The 21709-nt window shown below is 37.4% G+C and overlaps 1 protein-coding gene across 1 annotated transcript in view; it reads right to left on the bottom strand.

Annotated features, from left to right (window-relative positions):
* Positions 1 to 21709, bottom strand: part of AFTPH (aftiphilin) — a 48578-nt gene that overhangs the window by 11029 nt on the left and 15840 nt on the right. The window contains 7 exon segments of the mRNA XM_041125593.1: positions 397 to 536; positions 538 to 568; positions 2115 to 2175; positions 8573 to 8695; positions 11550 to 11606; positions 11928 to 12054; positions 12591 to 12742. Coding sequence (XP_040981527.1) covers positions 397 to 536; positions 538 to 568; positions 2115 to 2175; positions 8573 to 8695; positions 11550 to 11606; positions 11928 to 12054; positions 12591 to 12742 — 691 coding nt within the window.

The following is a 21709-nucleotide window of genomic DNA, read 5'->3' as shown; positions in this document are numbered from 1 at the left end:
TATAATTTGGAGGCACTCACTCAGAAGACACACCTCACTTTTTGGGAATCATCACATCTACAGCATTTTCAATTTTTCTTAAGTGTTTAGAAAAGTTAACTTTGCAAATTTCTCATTTGAAACAAGTGTTTTAACATCTTATTTGCAAGAGCGTAAGAGCCATTCATTCCTTCAGCATGTGACAAATACAGAGCTGACAGTACCTTTCAAATACTTCGCACTTGATACAAAACATCAGAAAACAGAACACAGATTAAAAGGAAAAATGCAGTAGAAAGACATCTTAGAGAAATGCAATGTAAAATTTCTCCTTGTTTATAGGAAAGTCGAGTGATGTGCTCATGCTTTTAGTAAGTCGTTACAGTATTACAGTTGTGGTTTTAACACTCTGCTGACCTGGGATTGTGGTGGTGCTGCTAGAGCTACTGTCATCCACGGGCCCAAAGAAATCAAGGTTCAGAAGAGTGGAACCTCCACTAGCTTGAAATTCAGTGACCGTGTTGGTAGGCAGCCATATAGAAGGTAAGCCAAGGGAGGGGTTTATGTGTAAAAAGGGGTAAGACACACACTTGAACATGCAAGTTATAATTAGTACTCAGTACGCAATTTAAAAATTGACATGAAAACAATGCTTACAGTATTAGTTTGTACCTTCTAAAATGTTAACAACTTAATTGAGTGCACATTTCCTCATGTACAATGCAGCAAGGAAATCAACACTAGTAACTTTAAAATAGAAATATTTATTTCAATCTAAAAATGAAAGAGAACCAGCACGACCCAGAGAGAAAGATGTGATCAGTTAAAGGGAAACAATATATAGGTCAATTTATAGAATATAGCGGGCTTTTTCTCCCCTCACTGAAATTGAAAGCCATTCTTTTATCAGGAAGACTTAACAGATCCCCAAATAGCAAAGAACCAAAAAAAATCTTTAAAGTTTTATTTAGCAGCTTTAAGCTATTAATTATCATTATCTTAAAGCAGTGTGAACACAGGGTAACAAATGCCACTCTTATATCCAGTTCCTCACTGGTAAGTTATACTGTTCCCCTTTAGTACTAAACCAGAAATCAAACCAAGATACATTTTAAAGAAGTTGTTTGTTAAAAAGAAAGCATGATGATTGACTGAAGTAGTAAGACACCAGACAACAGCAAAAGGGTCCATCCAGGCTTTCCTTCAGCACCATGATATTGCTATCCAAACTCTTACATCCTACATGTTCTGAAACAACAGCATGAGGCAACACCAGTGCAGTAAGAGATGCAGTTTATTTTAGCCTGCTTTTGAACAACTTAGGTGTCATGAATTAGCTGCTGTTAGCAGGCTTCTCATAAAAGTATCAGTTTCTTTACAGGTTTCTAGTCTGTCAATCAAACAAGTTTCCAAAACTTGTTTTATTTCCTTTGCATGCACTTACATTCTGAAAGTGGAGGCAGTGGCACAACTCACTTTGCTATTAAAATAGACATAGATGAAGGGTCTTCTATGTGATAACTATATACATTTACAGATACAAATAAGTTCGTAGCTACCTCTTTAATATATTAGCTATAATTAGCTCTTGAGTGTAAGCAAAAGTGATAACAGATGAAGTCACGTTTCTGAAATATAAAATTATCTGTAAATCTGAAAACTTTCAGCTCAAGAAGTGTATCTTTTGCAAATAGTTTGTGGTTAAAATATTGTGCTTTGAAGTAGCCACTATACACAAGTTTGTCATTCAAAGGATGTCTAAAGAGATAGTTCATTGGTGAAAAATACTCTTCAGAAGTAAAACTCATCAATCTAAAATGCTCATCTGTTCAGTTTCATTATAATCTGCAGTTATACATAATGAAGTGTTAATATTGCCACTGTGTCACTAGCATATGGCAGGAATCTAATACTTAGTGTTTTTCAGACTACATAATACTTCACGTAGGGGCACAGTTAATCAGAAAGAAAGCCTGAATTTCCAAAGTTAGGAGTAAGAAATAAATATTATATATATTTATATATATGTGTGTGTGTATATATTTAAAAAAATAATCAGCAGATAGATGTTTGTCTGAACTTTGTAGCTTTCTTATCTCTAGCTCTGGTGCTAGAGGCTCTACGGAGAGACGTACCATCTAAAGGGTTAGTAAGGCCACTGCTACTCCAGTCAAACTGGACAGGTGGTAGAGATTCCTAGAGTTGAAAAGTCAGAAATCAGATTTTATAGTCAGTTCAGGTTACAACAATGCAAAGCAGTTCAAACAACAGATTCTTTAGCATCTCAATACTGAAAAGAAAACTAAATGAGCAAGCCCCAACTTCTGGGAGGCGTGTATTTTCATAATATGCACTAAAGATTCAAAGTAGATTTGTACTACCACAGGAAGTCTCATTAAATTCTGAACAGTACAGATTAGGTAACTTCTAACTCAAACAGCATTTGCAAATTAAATAAAACATATGAATTGGATAAAACACCTTAAGGCATAGTTGAAAGTTAAACTACTATTACTTTCATGGAAGACGAGGCATTTTGCATAAAAAGTTATGTATACACAATTATAGGACAAATTCAGAATAGGGTTATTAGTGAAAGCTGTCTGTCTCCATCCTTTGTCCTGATTATATATAAAATCAGTTATTTACCATCAAACAACCCATGATTCTTTTGGTTTGTTTTGCTTTTGAGAGACATAATCCCACCATGTGAGGGACAATCTATCAACACCCTCCTCATTCCACCCCCTTTAAAAAAATAATTCTGTGACTTATTATCCTTTAACAGTTAACTCATTCAATATATAAACAAAGCATTGGTAACAATGCTTAAACAAGAGGAGCATGGAAATGTTGACTCCTTCTGGGAGCTCACTCCTGCCCTTTCACTTCCTCTTGTTAAGTCTTTTAGCATACACACAGGTAAATCAAGCAAGCAGCAGCGACCATGCTTTATAGGGAAAGTGTGTTCAGGTGCAGTGTAACTTGCAAGTGCTGTCCTCCTGTATTCTCAGGACACAAACTGATGGGACAGTATCAGAAATGTCTGAAATAAGTTGATCTTTCTACTTCTGTGCATTACTTTCTGCTCTCTCCTCAGTGAGGTCAACTGTCAAGAAGTACTGGGAAAGGATGTGCCCTCAACTTCTAATAGAACAATCACACTTATGGAAGAAAAGCAATGGAAGTTCTCTGCAGCATTATTCAAAATTCATCACTAGTTGTCAAGCTTCCAGTGGCTGAGACATACCTTCTCTCTGCTTTTGTAGAAAGTCAGGCGCTGGGTTTTTTTTTGTTTTTTGTTGTCTTTTTGTTTGGTTTTTTTTTTTTAAACTTTTAAAACTTTCAACTATCCAACACAGAAAAAATATGCAGATTCACAATCAAGACTGCAGCAACCTGAGCTAGCTTTGTACGATTAAGCTAACTGTAAGAGGCTTTTGCTAGGTGATAGATGTTTACAGAAAGAAAAATGAAAGGAGCTGGAGATTTCTGTATTTACTTATAGTAAATGCCTTGCCTAGAAAAATCTTTCCTACTTAATGACTTGGAAATATTTCCAGTACTGAACACAACTAGAACAGTACTCACGCCACAGAGCTTAAGGAGCTGATGCTATGCTTTTTACTTTGCTTTGGTAATGAAATTACTGGCATTGAAATTATTTGCATGGAAACAGTGTTAGCAGTGTGGAAGCTAACACCTGATGAAGTAATGATCACTATCATCAGTAGCCTGTTTAAAGTTCGTCACATCTAAAGTATATTAAAAAGGGTTTGTATAAAAAAAAAAAATAAAGAGGTGAGTATAACAATTTAATAGCTTTCTGCTCTGAGGAAAAGGCACTCAAATGGAAACAAAGTAGCTTCCTACCAACTCTCACTTACTAAGGAAAACACCCACTACATTTTGTGTCAAAAGACCAAGTCAGGACTGATGAGTGTGACAGAATTGCATTGAAAAGGTGGTACCAATGGCTTGCTAAGCTTTCCCCTTTAATCATGACTTGATTCTCAAATTTGCCAAGGAAAGGAGAAAGGATGTGATGAATTCTTCCTAAAATGGGAAAAAAAAAAAAAAATCTGACTCCAAATCAGTAAGAGTATACTAAGTATACTAGTCTGCTCTGCAGGATGAGGCCATTTCTGCTGACTTCAACCACTTGCAAAAGAAGGGGGTGGCAAGTAAAGGAGATCCCATCTATACAGGATGCTGGCAAGCCCTGGTCTGCACAACAGCAAACAAAGTTAAAGGAGAGGACGGAGGCAAAAGCCAATTAAACAGAAAGGAAAAGTTTTTTGTTTCTAGTGACCTTGGCCCTTAGAAAACTAACTATACTGGGACACCTGAACGCAGCATTGAAATCTCAGACAACAGGAACATGCCCTGCAAATGGGAATATAATGTTTTGTCTTTCGTCGATTGCAAGGTTGCTAGACTACTGCATTTACAACCATTATTTTAATAACATGCTTTAAGGAAAAGCACCCAGTCTAGAAGAATATGGAAAATTGGGGCAAACTGCTCTCAATTCTTCCTCCATCTTAAATTAGAGGACACAGTACAGAAATGAAAAAGTATACTCAGCTGTCAGAATACTACTCTGAATGTTAAGGAAGTGAGAAAGAGGAAACTAATATACTTGCTGGTTCTACTGCATCGTATTTCACTTTGACAAAAGTGAGAGATGTTTTCACACAGTAATTTTAGAATGGTATTATGTAAGAGCTTTTATAATCCAAGAGTAAAATGTAAATGTTTGTGTCTGTGCCAATTATTACCCAAGGAAAATTAAACAAAGAAAAAAAAAAAAAGGAAGTATCGTGCTGTCTTAAAGCTGGGGGAAGAAAATAGAAGGGCTTCTAATACAAATATATCAATATTTAGATAGATCCCACAAATGAGCATCATAAACATTTCAGAAAAAGGTTTACAAGGAAGTAATCCATACATTTCATTGTGTGTATTCATTGGCAAAATTACAACAGTTCTGAAAATTATTCTTCTCAGACACCACCTTTAAGCGACTGCCACATCTGATAGAATAGCAAGTTCTGTAGTATCTCTTACCCGCAAATCTTTCTCTCTTACTCTGTCGACAAAGCTACGTATATTCTTGGATCTTTCGCATATGTATAACTGGAGAGCAGTTCCATGATGGAGCCTTTGGCTGGTGGCCAATAATACGGTAGTTTACATTTGTCATTGTTAGAAGTCCTGATGGTTCCTTATGTAATTAAAAGTGTTTTTAAAGACTGTCGCCCCATGGGGTTTAATTAAGGTTCAGTCCCTAATAGCCAGCAAGTATAAGATACATATTTCTGTTATAACCTGATCTCTAATTCAGTGGTTTACATGCATGCAGATGTGCTGTAATAGGCACCCGCAGAAAAGAACTGCTGGTAATTTTCTTCTAGTAAGGTCTGGGTCACTGTGGACTTCTATTCCAATATAAAACTTAAGCAAAACTAGGCAGGTAAGAAATCCCAAAGTTATCTTGTATGCTGGGACAAAGCTATCACTAGACTCTACCAAAGAAACGTAGTCCCAAATAGAGAGGAGAGGATGCTTTGAAGCAATAGTGAAAGAGCAGAAATAGCTAGATAACTTTTTTCAAGAAAGCCAAAGAGAAGCAGGTAAATAAACTTTAAAACAACATTAACCAGAGAACAATATCAAACCAAGAGAAAGCAGTCAACATTAAGTCCAGACAGCAACCTCTGTAAACAAGCACTGGAATATATTTTAATTGCATTGCCTGAAGACTTGGCTATGGTGTAGAAGCCCACTATAGCAGATGCTGTAAGGAAAGAAGGGTACCTGTCCCAGGTTTCACAATCAAGGTTGCCTATTTGAGCAGCCACTCTTTCTTACACCTGATGTGCCTTGATAGAGCCTTTTACTTCAGACCTGCGACATCTTTGAGACACCATGCTTAGATAAAGGCAACAGTAATCAGGGGATTATTTCATATTCTGTTTAGTGCCTTACAGTTATGAGCACAGAGGAACAGGGAAATAAACCCCCCAACTGTCAAGATAAACAACACGTCAAAGAAGAATTTAGACGCTACCTTCAAATATAAAACAGAACGAGTCTACGAAAGTCATCTTTATATGACAAACTAATGTGATAGATCAGTCAGTAACTTAACTTGCTTGAGAGGAGATACCATAATTTCAAAAACCTTGTCCTTACAGCTTAAATGGCTCAGATGGAAATTTGTCCACTGTATTTCCACAGTCTAACCAACCCAGTGAGACCCTCTGCAGGGAAGGAGGCCAAAACATACAGAGTTGATATAATAACTAGGAAAAATTGTTGCAGCTTATTTGCTGCTTTTTTCTTCATTCTTTTGATTCCTAATGGTCTCTATTTTAAATCTCTGCATGCTTTCCTCTGTTCACCTACAACCAAAAAACTTAGGAGGCATTTCTGTGTTTCTACAAATGTTCCTTCCACTCCTACTTTTGCACCAGCAGTCTTACTCCCCCAGCAGGAAGTCATGCACATACATGCACAGACACTGATCTGTATACAAGATATATATCCCATAAATGCCAGTCTTTAAACAAAGGAGAACTCTTCTCTTTTCCTTAAGCAAAGCATAGGAATCTATTAACCAGAGCCTCTCCTTCCAGTAAGAAAGCCAATATTCCAAAGTTTCTGAATATAAGAATGACCCATCATCATCACTATCTGAAAATGGAGGAAATTAGAAGTTTTAACTAAATATTTACACATTAACTGGGTAAGCTTAAAAATACCTAAATTGTCGCACCTAAATTACCTGTGTTTAGAATAAGAAGTCTCAGGGTCCACTAAAATTGCCTATATTTCCATTGCATATTTACCAATGTTTATAGCACAGTTCCTAATGAAATGTTTACCAAAGTTTGGGCACATCATCTTAATACTACTACAATCTGGAATATTCCTAAGAGGCAGCCTGCACAAGTGAAATGAAACTGGATTTTCCCAAAAGCAAACAGAAGCCACCAAACATTAACAGAGGACGAGGCCAAGAATGAAACATGGTCTCTGAGGTGGAGAATTGATTGTTCATGCCCTGAAACTTTCTGAATGTCACTTAACTGTGGCCTCTTAGCATTCTTAATGGTTAGAGCTCTAACTCATCTATTCCCCAAAAGCTTATTTTAGTGTTTGTCTTTTTGGAAAAAAAATAACCTAAGGCCAGCAGTGCAGACAGATAGCATAGAAGCTTTTCGTAAGTATTCATGGACCACAACTATTGAACTGAGATGGCCTTGTCAGAACAAGCTGTGGGACAGGATTATCAAACTGTGACAAGTAATGGGAAATTCTGCTGCAGGAGTACCCAAAAATACAAATTCTTAATTAAGAGATAAAAAAAGAGACTTTGGTAAGTAGAGGTACTTATTTTCAGCACTCAGCACTACGACTGCCAAGCAACTGAGAAAATGGCACGTCAGAGATGCTGCTACTTCAGGCTCTTGCAGCTCTCTACACTATGTTTAGCATATGGTTTAATCTACGTTTTCCCCTCTGTAAAAAACGGAACTTTGAATGCTGCAGAAATCCAGTGAAATTTTCCTACTTTGTTCATATATATAAATCACACCAGTGATTTCTTCAGCTCAGACTGGCTGCAATAACCATTATTGTTACCTTTTCTAATACCCAGTTCAGCTGTTTAGTTCCACTATAGTATTTGTGAGAAGCAGCATAGGAAGTGTCACCAAACATATATACTACTATAGAAAATAGCCTTAGTTCTAAGCCCACTGACATACTGCTATTCCACAATGAAAAAAAATTTCATTTAGAGCTCTTCACTATGGCAGAGCAAAAAGCACAAGGAAATGACTATAATCAGAAGTACATAGTGTTAAGGTCAGGTGTAGCACAAGGATAATTAATTTTGGAATGCCTTCAATCAGAAGTCACAAGCATAGCAGGTAACTAAAGATGCTGGGCAGATTAAACAAGACCTGCACTAAGGAGAGACACAGCTGATTCTCTGAATATGGGTCAAGTACCACTGTAGTGATGCTGAAAATGAGATGTCTCTGCATATCCCATTAGCTAGTTGCCAGTGACACACATTGCAACATGCATGACAGTAAAGTGGTTTTCCAATATTGTAATATCAAAACAACAACAAAACAGAATTCATGGAACTCAAAGGATCACTCCTAAGCTCTCCGAACTCATTTTGTATCAAGACTCCTACAATAAGCTTCAGAAAAAGCAAAGATGAAAAATGTTAGCCAGAGGAAGGAGAACTGTTAAGTTACATCTAAAATTTGTAGAATTAACTGTCCGTTGCCTTTTAAAGCAAACTGCTGTAGAACAGCAAATATCATCAGGACTTTTAAATGCTGGCCACCAACTGCTACAGTCTTATCATAGGGACTCCCTTCCAGTCACACATGAAAAGTAGATCCAAGGGCAGGACTTCAATCTGACACAAGGAACACCTGCCCTTGATATACAGATCTCTTTGAACACACCATCTACATATTTTAAGTATGAAGGAAGAGGCAATGCATCCCATTGTTTCCCTCATTCTTTCTTTTCCTCTCCTCCTCTTCCTTTCTCTGTTTTTTACCTGGAACTGATCAGATGTACATGTGTTCATCTCTGGTGATACAGGAGGTGTCTGTCCTATTGAAGCTATTTTTTCTGCTGCAGATATTGGTTTCAAAGGTTCCTTGGTAGGCTCTAACATACCCTAAATAAGAAATAAATTAGAAATCACACACACATATATATATTCCAAGAACCACAGATGCAAAAAATTAGAAAACACACTACTAAGTAGTACTACCCTCAACTAGGGACTTGGGGGTAACCATATACCTCTGGGACACTTTCAGTGACAGGGGCAGGGGAGAGAATCATCCTGGTTCCTTAGGCCTAAGAAACATTTTAGAGCCAATAACAGAAAAGCAAGGGCTTAGCTGGAGCTTGCTTTCAACTTTCAATAATGTAACTTAAGCTGGAGAAAACATTTACTTGATAAGGTGACAACTTCTCCTCCCAATTGTGTGTAGACTATTCCAGAAATATCAAACGGCCCATCAGAAAGGTACAAGTACATTCATTCCATTTCAACAATTAAGTAATTCAGAAGAATCAAGTCAAATTATTAGTTTGCAGAATGATACCAAGAACAATAGTTATTGACATGGAAATAGATGCATTAAAAAGCATTAAGAAAATAATTAAACCCACATTTTTAATTTTAAACAAACTGTTCAAAGATAGACTGTACTATGAAAAACGTCTGAAACCTCTAGTGTTCCTAAATAAAATTGAGGGTGAGAAAGAGATCTAAAGAAAGAGCAAAGTTTGCACTGAGACATGCAAACGACCTCAAAACAATGAGGTATGAGAAAAGAAACCCCCAAATAAAGCCACTGGATTTACAACTAGCGTATTTTAAAACAATTTCAGGAAGTCAGCCACCAAGATCAGTTGTCCCACAAAAGTTTCTATGCCATGTTAGGGGAGCTTAGAATTTAACCACAGTGAAATCAATTCTTTTGGACAGCAGAGAAACACATGAAGCAGTGTGACAACAGAAAGCAGCAAGCCACTTCTACCATCATCTCTATCCAGCTTATTGTGTGCACAAGTATGTAAAAAGTTTAGAAGATAATTACTCAGCAACAACAATCTGTTGCTAAAAATAACTGCATGTGTTGCATACAAACATAGTCTTGCTCACAAGTATGTTACAGGAAGAAAACAGCAATTACTATGAGATGTTTTCTCTCTCTGTATCAGAATACCATGCTTACATCCAGAGAAGTGCATGAGCTGACCTTGATGCATCAGAAAACAACAGCTCTGGAAAGTGACTGTAGAAGTCACTCTACAAAATTAACCTACAGATTAAATTGGCTTAATATATACCAAAGAAAACTGTGATCCTTTTATATTCAATTTGTGAATGACCATATAAAAGCATATGTGTGTTTGTATGCATATATACTCACTTAGGTTTCCAGAAAAAAGAACATATTTATTCTGCTCAGACTAGCAAAAATGGCAAATCTTATCTTCCGAATGTTTTTACTACTACAGACATTACACAGAGTCTGAAATGCCTGAAATCCTGTCTGAAAATAGGAATTACAGAATACTGGCTTAAGTGAAAACAGTTGATCTTGCTGCACTAAGATACTTGATTTTCCTTCAATCTCCAGAAATCTAAATTATGCTTGTTATTTTTATCTAGCACTTGGAGCAAGACAATAATACTGGCTATACAATGCTTTTTGTATGCATAAATAGCCTAATATATATATGTGGGTCCTTTATTATTATGCCAATAACACTGCAAAGCATTACCATGCATCTCTCTTGACCTACAGATATTGAGATGCAATCAAGTCTGTCAAAGAAAGAGTTGCACAAAGACAAATGGTCGAGAGAGCCGAGAAAACTTCCTACACACATTTCATGGAATACTGTAACTATCTAGCAGTTCTTAACCTTCCTTTGAAGCATCTGGTCTTACTGCCAGGCTCCCCACAAGTGCTGATGCAAACTGATGTTTTGATTAATTTCATAGAATCATAAGAGTGGTTTGGGTTGGAAGGGACCTTAAAGATCATCTAGTTCCAACCCCCCTGCCATGGGCAGGGACACCTTCCACTAGACCAGGTTGCTCAAAGCCCCATCCAACCTGGCCTTGAACACTTCCAGGGATGGGGCATCCACAGCCTCTCTGGGCAACCTGTTCCAGTGCCTCACCACCCTCACAGTAAAGAATGTTTCCCCAATATCTAATCTAAATCTACCCTCTTTCAGTTTAAAACTGTTACCCCTCATCCTATCACTACACGCCCTGTTAAAGCGTCCCCCCCATCTTTCCTGTAGGCCCCCTTTAGGTACTGGAAGGCCACTTTAAGGTCTCCCTGGAGCCTCCTCTTCTCCAGGCTGAACAACCCCAACTCTCTCAGCCTGTCTTCATAGGAGAGGTGCTCCAGCCCCCTGATCATCTTCATGGCCCCCCTCTGGACCCGCTCAAGCAGGTCTGTGTCCTTCTTATGTTAGGGGGCCCCAGAGCTGAACGCAGTACCCAAGGTGGGGTCTCACGAGAGCAGAGTACATTTCGATGTTCCTTTGTCATTTCTGACAACCATTTAACAATCTAGTTTCTCGTGTTTTAGTTGACATTTTTACATCTATACTTTATATTTAATAGTTAAAATTCAACAAGAATAACTTTTCATTGATGCATACACATTGATACATTACTTCAATCAACTTTTTCTTTTTTTCAAAAATGCCTCAAACTGAGCTTACACTAGCTAGCCCACCATATTAGATAAACAGCTTGCTTTATGAAATGAGTAAATCAATACTTTTTTCATTTAAAATAAAGTATCTGCTTGCACACGTAATGAAAATTGTGTATTTGATGATTCTTTTCTAGCATTTCTACTGATGCCTAAGCCATAAATGTACTTGCAAAAGTATCTTTCAAGCACACTTGGTGCTTAATATACTTTAATATATTTAATTATATAATGTTGTTGGAAGTATAACAAAAAATAACACCAAAAAAAGCTTACCAGTCCTGCTGCATACATGGGTACTATAACAGGCTGTTTCTTGTTGCCTGTAAAGAGCTGATAAAACAACAACAAAAAAATTTACTTAAGAGGTTCTGTGTCAGTGATGATATTTTTTCAATGTTATATAACTTGTATAAGATTAATATCAGAGAATAAATACTATGTTAAATGTAACACAATGGTTAAAAACTAATGCAACTTTTAATATTAATAGGGCTTACAAAAAGTTAAGTTGTCAGATGGTCTGTCGTGAAAATCCATGTTCAGTGCAGCTATGCAATTAAGAAACAAGAATTCACACAAAAGGACTTTCACCTGATTGTACATTTAAAGCAGCTCCATTATTTAGAAAACACTTTTTACTGACAGACTCACAATATTTCTTGTGTCGATTCCCAAGGAGCACAAAAGCTTTTTGTTGCTGTGGGAGCCACCCCACTGGTATCTCAGTCCATACGCATCATGGATATCCTGCAGCTCTGTCCACACATCCATCAGTTCCCTATACAACCCATCATAAATCAAGTTATCAACAGGAGTAACAGCTTAGCAGCCTTGAATATTTATTCTAGTTTTTAACACAAGTGACTTATTATACATTCCAATCAAACTTATGCCCAAGCACAACACCTAGGGGAACTAAAACTGCACAGTGTTCTCAGAACAATTATAGTTCAGACTTCTTATTGGAAAATGATGTCCACAGCAGACAGGACAAGTCCTACTTAGACTTTGTCATCACATGAATAAATATAGCCATTTATATCAAGTGTAACTAGTAAGACATATTCTGATTAACTCAGAGACATTACTTAAAAGATGATATGCTGCTGGCTATGTTGATATGCTATGTGAAATACTCCTGGCGTACGTAGTCACTGAAAACAAACGTTCTGCTAGGTAGCTAATTTTTACTTGATAGTTCCTTCAAAATGCTTGAAGCAAACAACTCATTTTAAATTACTGCTATATGTTTTAAATTCCCAAAGAACACACGTTTCTACTTCGTTTTAAGTTTGTTGCACTGTGGCTTCTTACCCAGTATTTGCTAAGGTCTCCTCAGTTGTCATCTGCTTTTCACCTGCTTCCAACAAATGATTCAAGGAACTTATTTCTTCTTCAATTTCAAGAACAGGTATGGAAGGAAAACAGACTTCAAATATTCGTTCCAGACGACTTAGCAATGTTGTCTATATAAAAAAGAAAATATTTATGTCAAATTGTTAACTGTTTTAAAGAAAAGGAGTCCAAAATTACAAAAATAAGTTAAGATGGAAAACAGTATGTAGCTAATACAAAGTTTCACTTACAACAAAATATTTAAGTGTCAGAGTATCACAAGACTTTTTAAGCACCAAATACAGGCTGCTAGCTACTGAGAAACAGTAAGGATCTTGTCCTCTGCAAAGTGAGTTCTTAGAGAAGAGTCCACAACAGTTCTTACCAGAGCCACTCTTTGTTATAAATTAGCAGAAAATATGTGCAACAAGTATTATGCTACATTTACTTCAGATGTGTTAAAGTCTCCAAATTTACACATGCTAAGGGCTTCACACATTTTTTTCAGCTAGCTTGGTATTAATAAATATCATTTCACTTAATGATGACGCACTTCAATCCAAACTTGAGACTTCACTTTGATTCAGAAGACAGCTTCACTTCTTGTAAGATGTATGCAGTTAAAGGTCTCACAAAACTTAGCCTGATGTGCAACATGCTTGTGGTGTGGTAACAACTTCAAAAATGGTAAGGAAAAACTATTTATAGTCCAAAGACTGCACACTTCCTAAAAAATTGTTAGTATCAGTGACTCAGATGTAGGAAAACTATAATCCCCAGCTTCATTTGCTATGGTTCACGTCATAGGTATAATGCAGAAGAGCCAAGACTAAGGCATTTAAACCTATCGTTTGTCAAAAAGTATTTGTAAGGTTTGTTTGGTACTTCTCCAGACCAAAAAGCTAACAAAGAAAAAGAAGAATTACTTAATGCCTTAATTTCTTGCCCCCAAACCTATTTGTGTGTTTTTACACATTAGAGGTTGTTTAATTTAAATAGAAAAATTACTTTCCTTCAAGCAATTTCCCCTTCCTCCCATTCATGATTCAGATAGTTGGTGCTGAATGCTGTGATCCTGTGAGGGTTAAAAGCCAACCTGGGGAATGTTGCTATCCTAACCAAATAACTTTAAAAACCCAACAAAAAATCCCCACTAAGTTTTATTTTAGCTGAATAAGGTGCCAGCTAGATAGCATCATGGTTTGCATTACTACAGCTTTATCTACATTACTCTTTTCTGACCTTCTTTCTGCTGCCTGACATTATAAACTCACACCAAGAGTATGTAAATATAAATAGTCAGAAGTTTTGCAGGAGGGCTACAGATCTACATCCCACAGTTTTGAAAGACTAGGCAGGATTTCCTGCTTGTCACAGAGTTGCAACCATGTCTTGATGTCACTATCACTTCAGTCTCCCTTGGGAGAAAGGAAACTTCAGCATCTTAGGAAGGCCAACAGGATTCTTAAGTTTCATAGTGCAGCAAATGTCTCCTGCTTTTCCCTCCACCAGTGCCACCATCACTGCTGTTGGGTAGGATAAGGTCCCAGCAATATAAAGAGCACATGTTGGTACTAATGGTTTCCAGGCATTTTAATTCCATAGCATGCACTGGAGAATGTTCAGATTCTTGCCACTTGGGCCTTGGCAGCTGGATTTAATATTAAAACCAAAAAAACCTCACCAACCCTCAAACAACCTCCGGCCCCCACAAAAAAATCCCCCCCTCCCTTTTTTTTTTTTTTTTTTAAACAAGCTTAGTATGCTTTCCTCTTTTTAAGTTCTTCCCTTACATTTCTATCTCTTCTCTCTATTTCCATATAGCCATAGAATTTCAACTTTATTATAGCTCTATGAACTGTCTCAGACATCAGATGTACCACTGCCATAGAATATATTTTTTCCCCAGTTCAACCCATTAACAACAGGTAACTGACAATCTTTTAACATTTATTATATGCACAAAAAAAAAAATAAATTAAAGCCTTTTTTCAATGCACTTGTTAACAGCAGCACTCAAATCTCTTCTTGCTAGGGGAAAGAGACGCAAGCCTGGCACAAAAGGAGAATTTCTGTCTTTCTAGTTTGGAGTCCCTCAACAGCCACCTTTCTGATGCTCTGCTGTACTGCCCACAGGGCAGCATCCAGCTTTTCTACTGGGGAAATGGAAAAGAAACTAAGTAGGCAAAAATCCCTTGAGCATCCCACAGTGTGTGCTAGTATAGCTATGCCAGCAGAGCCCTCCTGTGGAGATGCAGCATATTCCAGCAGCAATGCTGAATTTACAAACGTAAACCTCAGACAGAAGTTCTGTGTTGCTATCAAAATGATTTAAGGTTCAGAGAAGCAAGGCTGGTAGGTGGAAGTTACATATTTTAATTAGACCAACCGATACAGTTGGGACAAACCTTTAGACACCAGAGTATCTGCTTCATAATTATAATAGGTATCTACAACATTTCTCATTTGAATTTTTATCTGAAAATTTGCCTTGTCTCTTGTCTCAATTAAGCAAACAACTGACCATGTACATCAGCAAACATAGTACAGGAAATATAACAGAGAGGCAAACACCACATTGTCAGAATATCTTGATTCTGTACTGGAGTCAGGATGACAAGTTGGGAACTGGGAATCAAGTCTGTTCAGTCTATGCTCCCTATTCAGCTGCTAGCGGCAAAAAGCAGGAAAACAAAGGTGCTTAGAACATCAGCTCTTCAGTTTTGCTACCTGTGAAAGAAATGCCTGACAGGAACAGCCACCAGGTTCAGTTATTTGCAAAGCATAACGTCAAAGTGCCATATTACTATACTATCAAAGAATGTGAATTAGACAGCATACCTGACTTACACTTTTTTTTCCTCTTCATTACCTTACTGGTATGCTTTGACCATAATGAGTCATGTTCTACAGTATATAATTTTCATTTTAATAATCTCTTCATGCCCAATCATTTTGGCCATACAGTAAGGTATAATACTTGTTACATTGTTTCATGTTTGTTGACCTGAACTAAGACACTAATTTACATTTTTAGGAAGCAAAACTAAACACTATTCCAGATTATAGCCTAACACTTCAGCATACAAAAGCATGCTCACTTAAGTTTTAAAACTTAACTTCATCTACAATATATCACTTGCTCTTATCTTACATGAACAAGTGAGGCTTACTTCATTTCTGTAATAAAGCAGGAATACATATCCCCAGTGAAAACAGAGGCAAATGAAAGGCATTGGATCATGAAAACAGCAAGGCATCAGGTTTCTTGAAAAGCATCAACATCTGAGAACATGCTAGCGTCTAAGAACACGCTTCCTAAGGTAATGAAAGAATTAAGAGAGAGTCCCTAAGAATCAAGAACGAAGCTGCATTTCAGTCAGCACCCAATTTCAAATTTGAGCTTAAGAATTGTGCCAAAATTTCAGGAACAGTTTAATTATAGCATTCTTTACACTTCCTTTCATCTTTTCTAAATTTCCAGAAATGCTTAGCCCTTATTTATATATGATAGAGAAGAATGGTTTCCATAGCAAACCAGAGTAATTAATTCTATGTGTGCAAATGGACACAGGGATGAGCATACCAACACACACCTCCCAGGCAGTGGCAATATCCTTAATGGAAGAAGCTGAACTTTTTCTTCTAATTGGTAATGAAATCCTGTGGTCACAGCTCCCAAGTATAGAGGACATTACCAAGATTTTGAAATTAGTGTAAATGTCCGTCTTCTACAAACTTCAATCTATTGTTTGTATAAACAGACTGTAAGAAAATATTATTTCTGACATACACAGTAATGTCACGTCTTTCAGGGTGAAAAATCCTGAAAGAGGCAGAAAAGAAAACAAGAACTTTTCTCCACTTTACATGTCACTAAAAGCATTTGACACCCAAGTATCTCCACTGCCATTTGAGAAGAGTAATTCTTAAAGACACTTTCTGAAGATGTGAACGAAGGCTACAGCTGCTATTCTAAAAATTAACTGTGAATTTCCAGTGACAAACTCAAAGCCCCGTAGTTTCTGTGACTGCATACAAGTTTTTGGTAAACAATTAAGATATGTGGTAATCATCACCTGATACAATCAAAATATCACAGATGTAACAGACTTTAAGTGAGAATGATAACCACAGGATTAGAATTTATCTCCTTGGCAGTTAAACAGGGGGCAAGATTCAGCCCTCAGTGCTGAAAGGCCAAAGTATTTGGCTTACAGAATTTGTTTTTCTCTTCTTCACCACAAGACTATAGAATCAATGAACTCTTTCAACACAGCAAATCTACACTGGCCACCCAGCACATGAAATCCTCCCCAGCCGCCTCCACATGAACTCAACAGTGACAGGTCACTGCCTTTCTTCAGAGCTATGAAAAGAGGAGATAATAAAACTTGCCATAAAGACAACATACTTGGGCCACAAGTTGATACGATTTGCATTTTTCACTATATGACTGCTGTAATACTTCTCTGGGTGAAGTTTCAGGGAACTCTGTGTACAAAGGGGAAAAAAAAAAACAACACAGTTGTCTTGCTTCTCTCCACAGTCCCAATCACACATGAGCTGCAGAGCAGACACGAGCTCATCCAGTGAACTTCTCATGCTGGAAGCTGAAGAGTGGAGTGGCACTTTGTCCCTCCTTCCTTCCCACTTTCCATCGGAGGGGACAGTCCCATTTCTCAACACAATCCCTCATTTTCCCCACTCTCACTTACAGCCCACAGCATCTCTGCTCCGGCAGCCTTCGGAGGTGCTTTAAGAAGGGAGAGAGTTGGAAGCAGAGCATGCCTTCAGCCCTCCTTTTCTTGCTGCCGGGAAAAGAGGCTATGGAGGAAGCAACACAAGCTCTGGGCTGTTTACATCTATCGAACACAAAACTAGAAGACCTAAGAATAAATAAAACCAGTGTAATAGTTAAATTATTGAGAATATTTAGATATTCAAGTCTTATCTGACAGAAAAACATAAGAAAGGAGACAGAAATTGGCATATGAAGGATCCAAGATGATAAATATGTAATTTAGGAAAGGAATAAAGTCCATATGGACATGATTGGCTTCTAGTTAGAATTCAGAAGCTAAGTGAAGTCTCTCAAAAAACAGCAGAACAAAACTCAGGGGCCAGAAGCCAGGAAAAGAAACTCATTAACCAGAGAGATTTTATTTACTTATTTTAAATGATGAATGCATTGCTCTGGAGAGTGCCTAACACAGGTATTTATGACCATTTTAACAAAATAAAGTAGAGGTTAAATGAGAAACACCCTTTGCTGGGTTTTCTAACAACCAAACCATATTTTCCAGCGACACATTTGCCTGTGAGGAGCTAAGTTGCCATATACTCCTGTACCTTCACCATATGGGGGGGGAGGAGGGGTTGGGTGGTGGGGTTTTTTTGTTTTTGTTTCTTTGGGGGTTGGGGTTTTTTTAGGTTTTGAGGATTTTTTTTTTTTTTTTTTTTAAATGAGCTAAACTACATGACCATACCGTTAACCCAGGGCAGCTGAAAAACTGATTTCAATGGATGCAATTCACCATGGAGAACACACCAATCAACTTCAGTGGGTCTCAAAATCTTTTGGACTCAAACATTAAACAAAGCTGAACAGTTAACTAAACACACATAAGCAAACAAACAAATCACTAAGTTCCTAGTTAAATGGGGGCAGTTTTTTCTTTGGAAAACTTTATGGACTGCTTAAACTAAAGATCAGTTTCCCTTCCACATACCAACAATTTAGTTCCTTCTCTGATGTGTAGGCTCTGCTGAGCAAAGAGAACACCTTCTCAAAAGCAATGGGAGAACAGCTGCAGGCAGAAAAACTCCCGAGTAAAAAAGAGACGCAAAGCTTACAAAGAACACTAGTTTAACCTCTCACGATTCAAATGTGATGGCTTTCCTCCACCCCCCCTGAAAAGCAGATAAATTTAAGATAGTGCCATAAATTTCTTAGAGGTAAGAAATTGAATTGTTTCATTTTTATTACCACAGGTAATTTATAATGGAAACACTGGTCCTAAACTGAGATTTACAAGCCACGAAGAGCATGGCACAAGAGCTAAAAACCCTCAACAACACAAAATGAAGAGTAAGATTTTTTACAATAATTTAAAGAATTAAAGAAGGCAATGATAGTCCTAGATATCCCCAAAACATTTTAAAACAGTAACTACAAAGGTCTTGAGCTCAGCTGCAAAGCAAATCTGAAAATTTAGAGGCTTAAGAAGAACAAGACTTCTCTGCTCTTTTTACTGCTTGACACAAGAGAGTTACAAACCGCAGGGAAGTTCAATGTAGAAATGTGAATCTGTCTCCCTCCTTCTTGCTGGAAGGCTTGCACATTTATTCTCCCTCAATTGGAAGAATGTATCAAATCTTGCATCTTCCATGCAGGCAAAGTGAAGTTCAACAGTTATTTATCTAGACTACATAAAACTTCCTTCTCATTTCAGTTGGTCACGTTGTTATTATCTAGTGGTGGTGTACTAACCTTTCAGTCAGGCTCTGAGAGGAAGTCTAGTAGACAAAACTTATGTGTACAAAATGGAAAATAATTTTGTTCTGTGATACATAAACAGAAATGCTAAAACAACCCTCTCCCAAACTATTTTCTTTTGTAAGATACCCTTAGCCAGCGTGTTCTGAAATACAGCAACTATGGGCTGCTATTAATGGTCTGGTTTTTACTGTTACTCAGCTGCACACACTTAAGAACTATGCTATGGACTTAAAAAAACCCAAACCTTTCCAGACAGACATATTTACACTGCAAGTTGTTACCAGACTGTCTGAACTTAATTTAGCCAAAATGATCTTAATTTATCTTAGTGAACTGGGAGGCTGAAGTCTTTATGGTCATAATTACTTTTTTCCAAGAGCATGACTTCATTCATTGCCCAAGACAAAGTACTCCGCAAGTGAGAGTGATCCAGGGTTTTCTTTGTCTTGATGCATACTTGTGGCTTAGTTACTGTGCATCACCCACACTGTCTGATTAATCTGAAGAGGTAGAGCCTCTAATAAGATGAGGATCTTAAAACCCACTTGGAGGACTGTTCAGGTTTCCTTTCCTCCCTTTCAGTATTTATTAACTTTCAGCTAAATCAGGTAAGAGTTTTGGCCTTCCAACCAAGCCACTATTCATCTCCTCCTGCTCTAGAGATGCCCATACACCTTGAACACAGCTAGGCACTGCTGTATTACCCACCCATATGATTACCATAGGTAGTAACTGCTCTTGTGCTTTGCTGCCTATGTCCTATACGTATTCTTAATGCACAATACAGCAGAGTAACCCCCTCAGCTAACTAATGTTCAACACTATCTTATGGAAAAAGCTGTGCTACAAGCCTTATATTCCTTATAAGCATAACTTAGTAGTGTGCTACGTGATCACATAAAGGGGATTAATGCATATTGTACAGTACAGGTTCGCTCAAAACTTGTTAGATCAACCAGTTCACCCACCACTACATCTTAATTCAGTTTTAATGAACACAAAGGCACATCCGTACCTACTACAAACCTGCAGCTATACTGAAACCAGCTATTACATATTTTTTCAGCTGAAGACAGACATTAAATGACTAAGGTATTTGGTAGTATTAATATGGGTTCAAATAATAGTTTGTGTATCTGTGTCCATCAGCCTTTGAAACTGGTACCTTTTCTAAGGGGTTACAATTTCCTTCAGCAGTTTTAACTCAATACCATATACTGTGTCCTTTTGCTTCTCCCCTCCATGCAGCACTACTGAATAGAGAAGGTCAGCATGTTACAAATCCTACACTGCAGATTGCGTGCAGGATTCGGAGAGCCTAAGACCAAAGGCAAAGGAGAAAAGACATAATGATCTTTTCGCCACATGTCACTACAGAAGGTCATTTTTGTGACCCATTTCCTCTTATTCTCTTCTTTTACATCCTACATTTTGGAAGAAAAACTGGATTAATTAGATAAATTCAAGCAAAGTCTAACTTCTAATTAAACATTATACCAAATCCACAATCTTTAAAACAATTTGCCTGACATACACTTCACAGTCAAGACCACATTCAGAAAGCACAAAATTTTGCTGCCACCTCCACAACCAGAATACACAAACCAAGGAAACAGAAACAAAAATACACAGAGGCCATTGGCAAGGGAACTTGAGCTACTGCTAAATAACTTTCATTTCATGCTGCATTCTGGATGGAAGAAAATTGCTGTATACATCATTTCCACATTTAAACAGTAATGCTGCTGGCTAAGCATACAAAAGCAGAAAACTGAAAAGCAAAGAATTATGTTAGGGTCATTCTGTTTACACACCATTCAAAATTATTTCACTAGCACATTACAGTGACTCTCCTAGCCCCAACACCACAGATCAAGTGTATATAGTATCTTGTAAACGATCCCAGTTCACTTTTATCCTAAGCTGAGGTCTCAATTTTCACATCTATCTCAAGTGTCTAACACATGCAGTATTTCTCTCTTGCACAGCCTGCTCCCTTTAAGTTGCTGTAGCAAGTGCTTTTTAGATCTGCCAGCAGTACGCTGATGCAAGTGATCTACTCCTCCATATCCTTCTTTGGTCAGAGTAATAAAAAGCTTTGTTTGCTTACCTCTCCCTAGCTTTATTTTGCATGCAAGTGTTCCTGCTTTTGCATCAAACAGCTCCAGAACTCAACTTTAATGCATGGGAAACAGAAGATCAGCAAATACTTTAAAACTTGTGGTTTGGCCTCAGTGACATTCTCTTAAACGAAAGTAAAGAAGGTGATCAAAATCTGAGCTTAATTTTGCTAAGATTCTGCACTCAAAGTACTGGGACTGCCTGCTGGCTCATGTTGACTCAACTAATCTCAATGTTTCTAACTGCAACTTACTAAACTGGCTCAATTGCTTAAAAAAGAATTACTACACAAGATTAAAAGAAAGCTTTTTTTTTTTTTAATATAAAAAGGTTTCAATAAATCCTCCCCAAACTTAAAGCACTTACAGAATACAAAGTAAGTTTTGAAAATGTGTAAGTATTGTTTTAAGAGTTAACTGAAAAAAAGATTTAGCAACTAACTGTCCTTGCAAGGCTAAGGAAACTATTGCAACAG

The sequence above is a fragment of the Aquila chrysaetos genome, chromosome 8 (assembly GCF_900496995.4).
Source record: "Aquila chrysaetos chrysaetos chromosome 8, bAquChr1.4, whole genome shotgun sequence".
In the NCBI taxonomy this organism is placed as follows: Eukaryota; Metazoa; Chordata; class Aves; order Accipitriformes; family Accipitridae; genus Aquila; species Aquila chrysaetos.
This window is presented reverse-complemented; position numbering and strand designations above follow the sequence as displayed.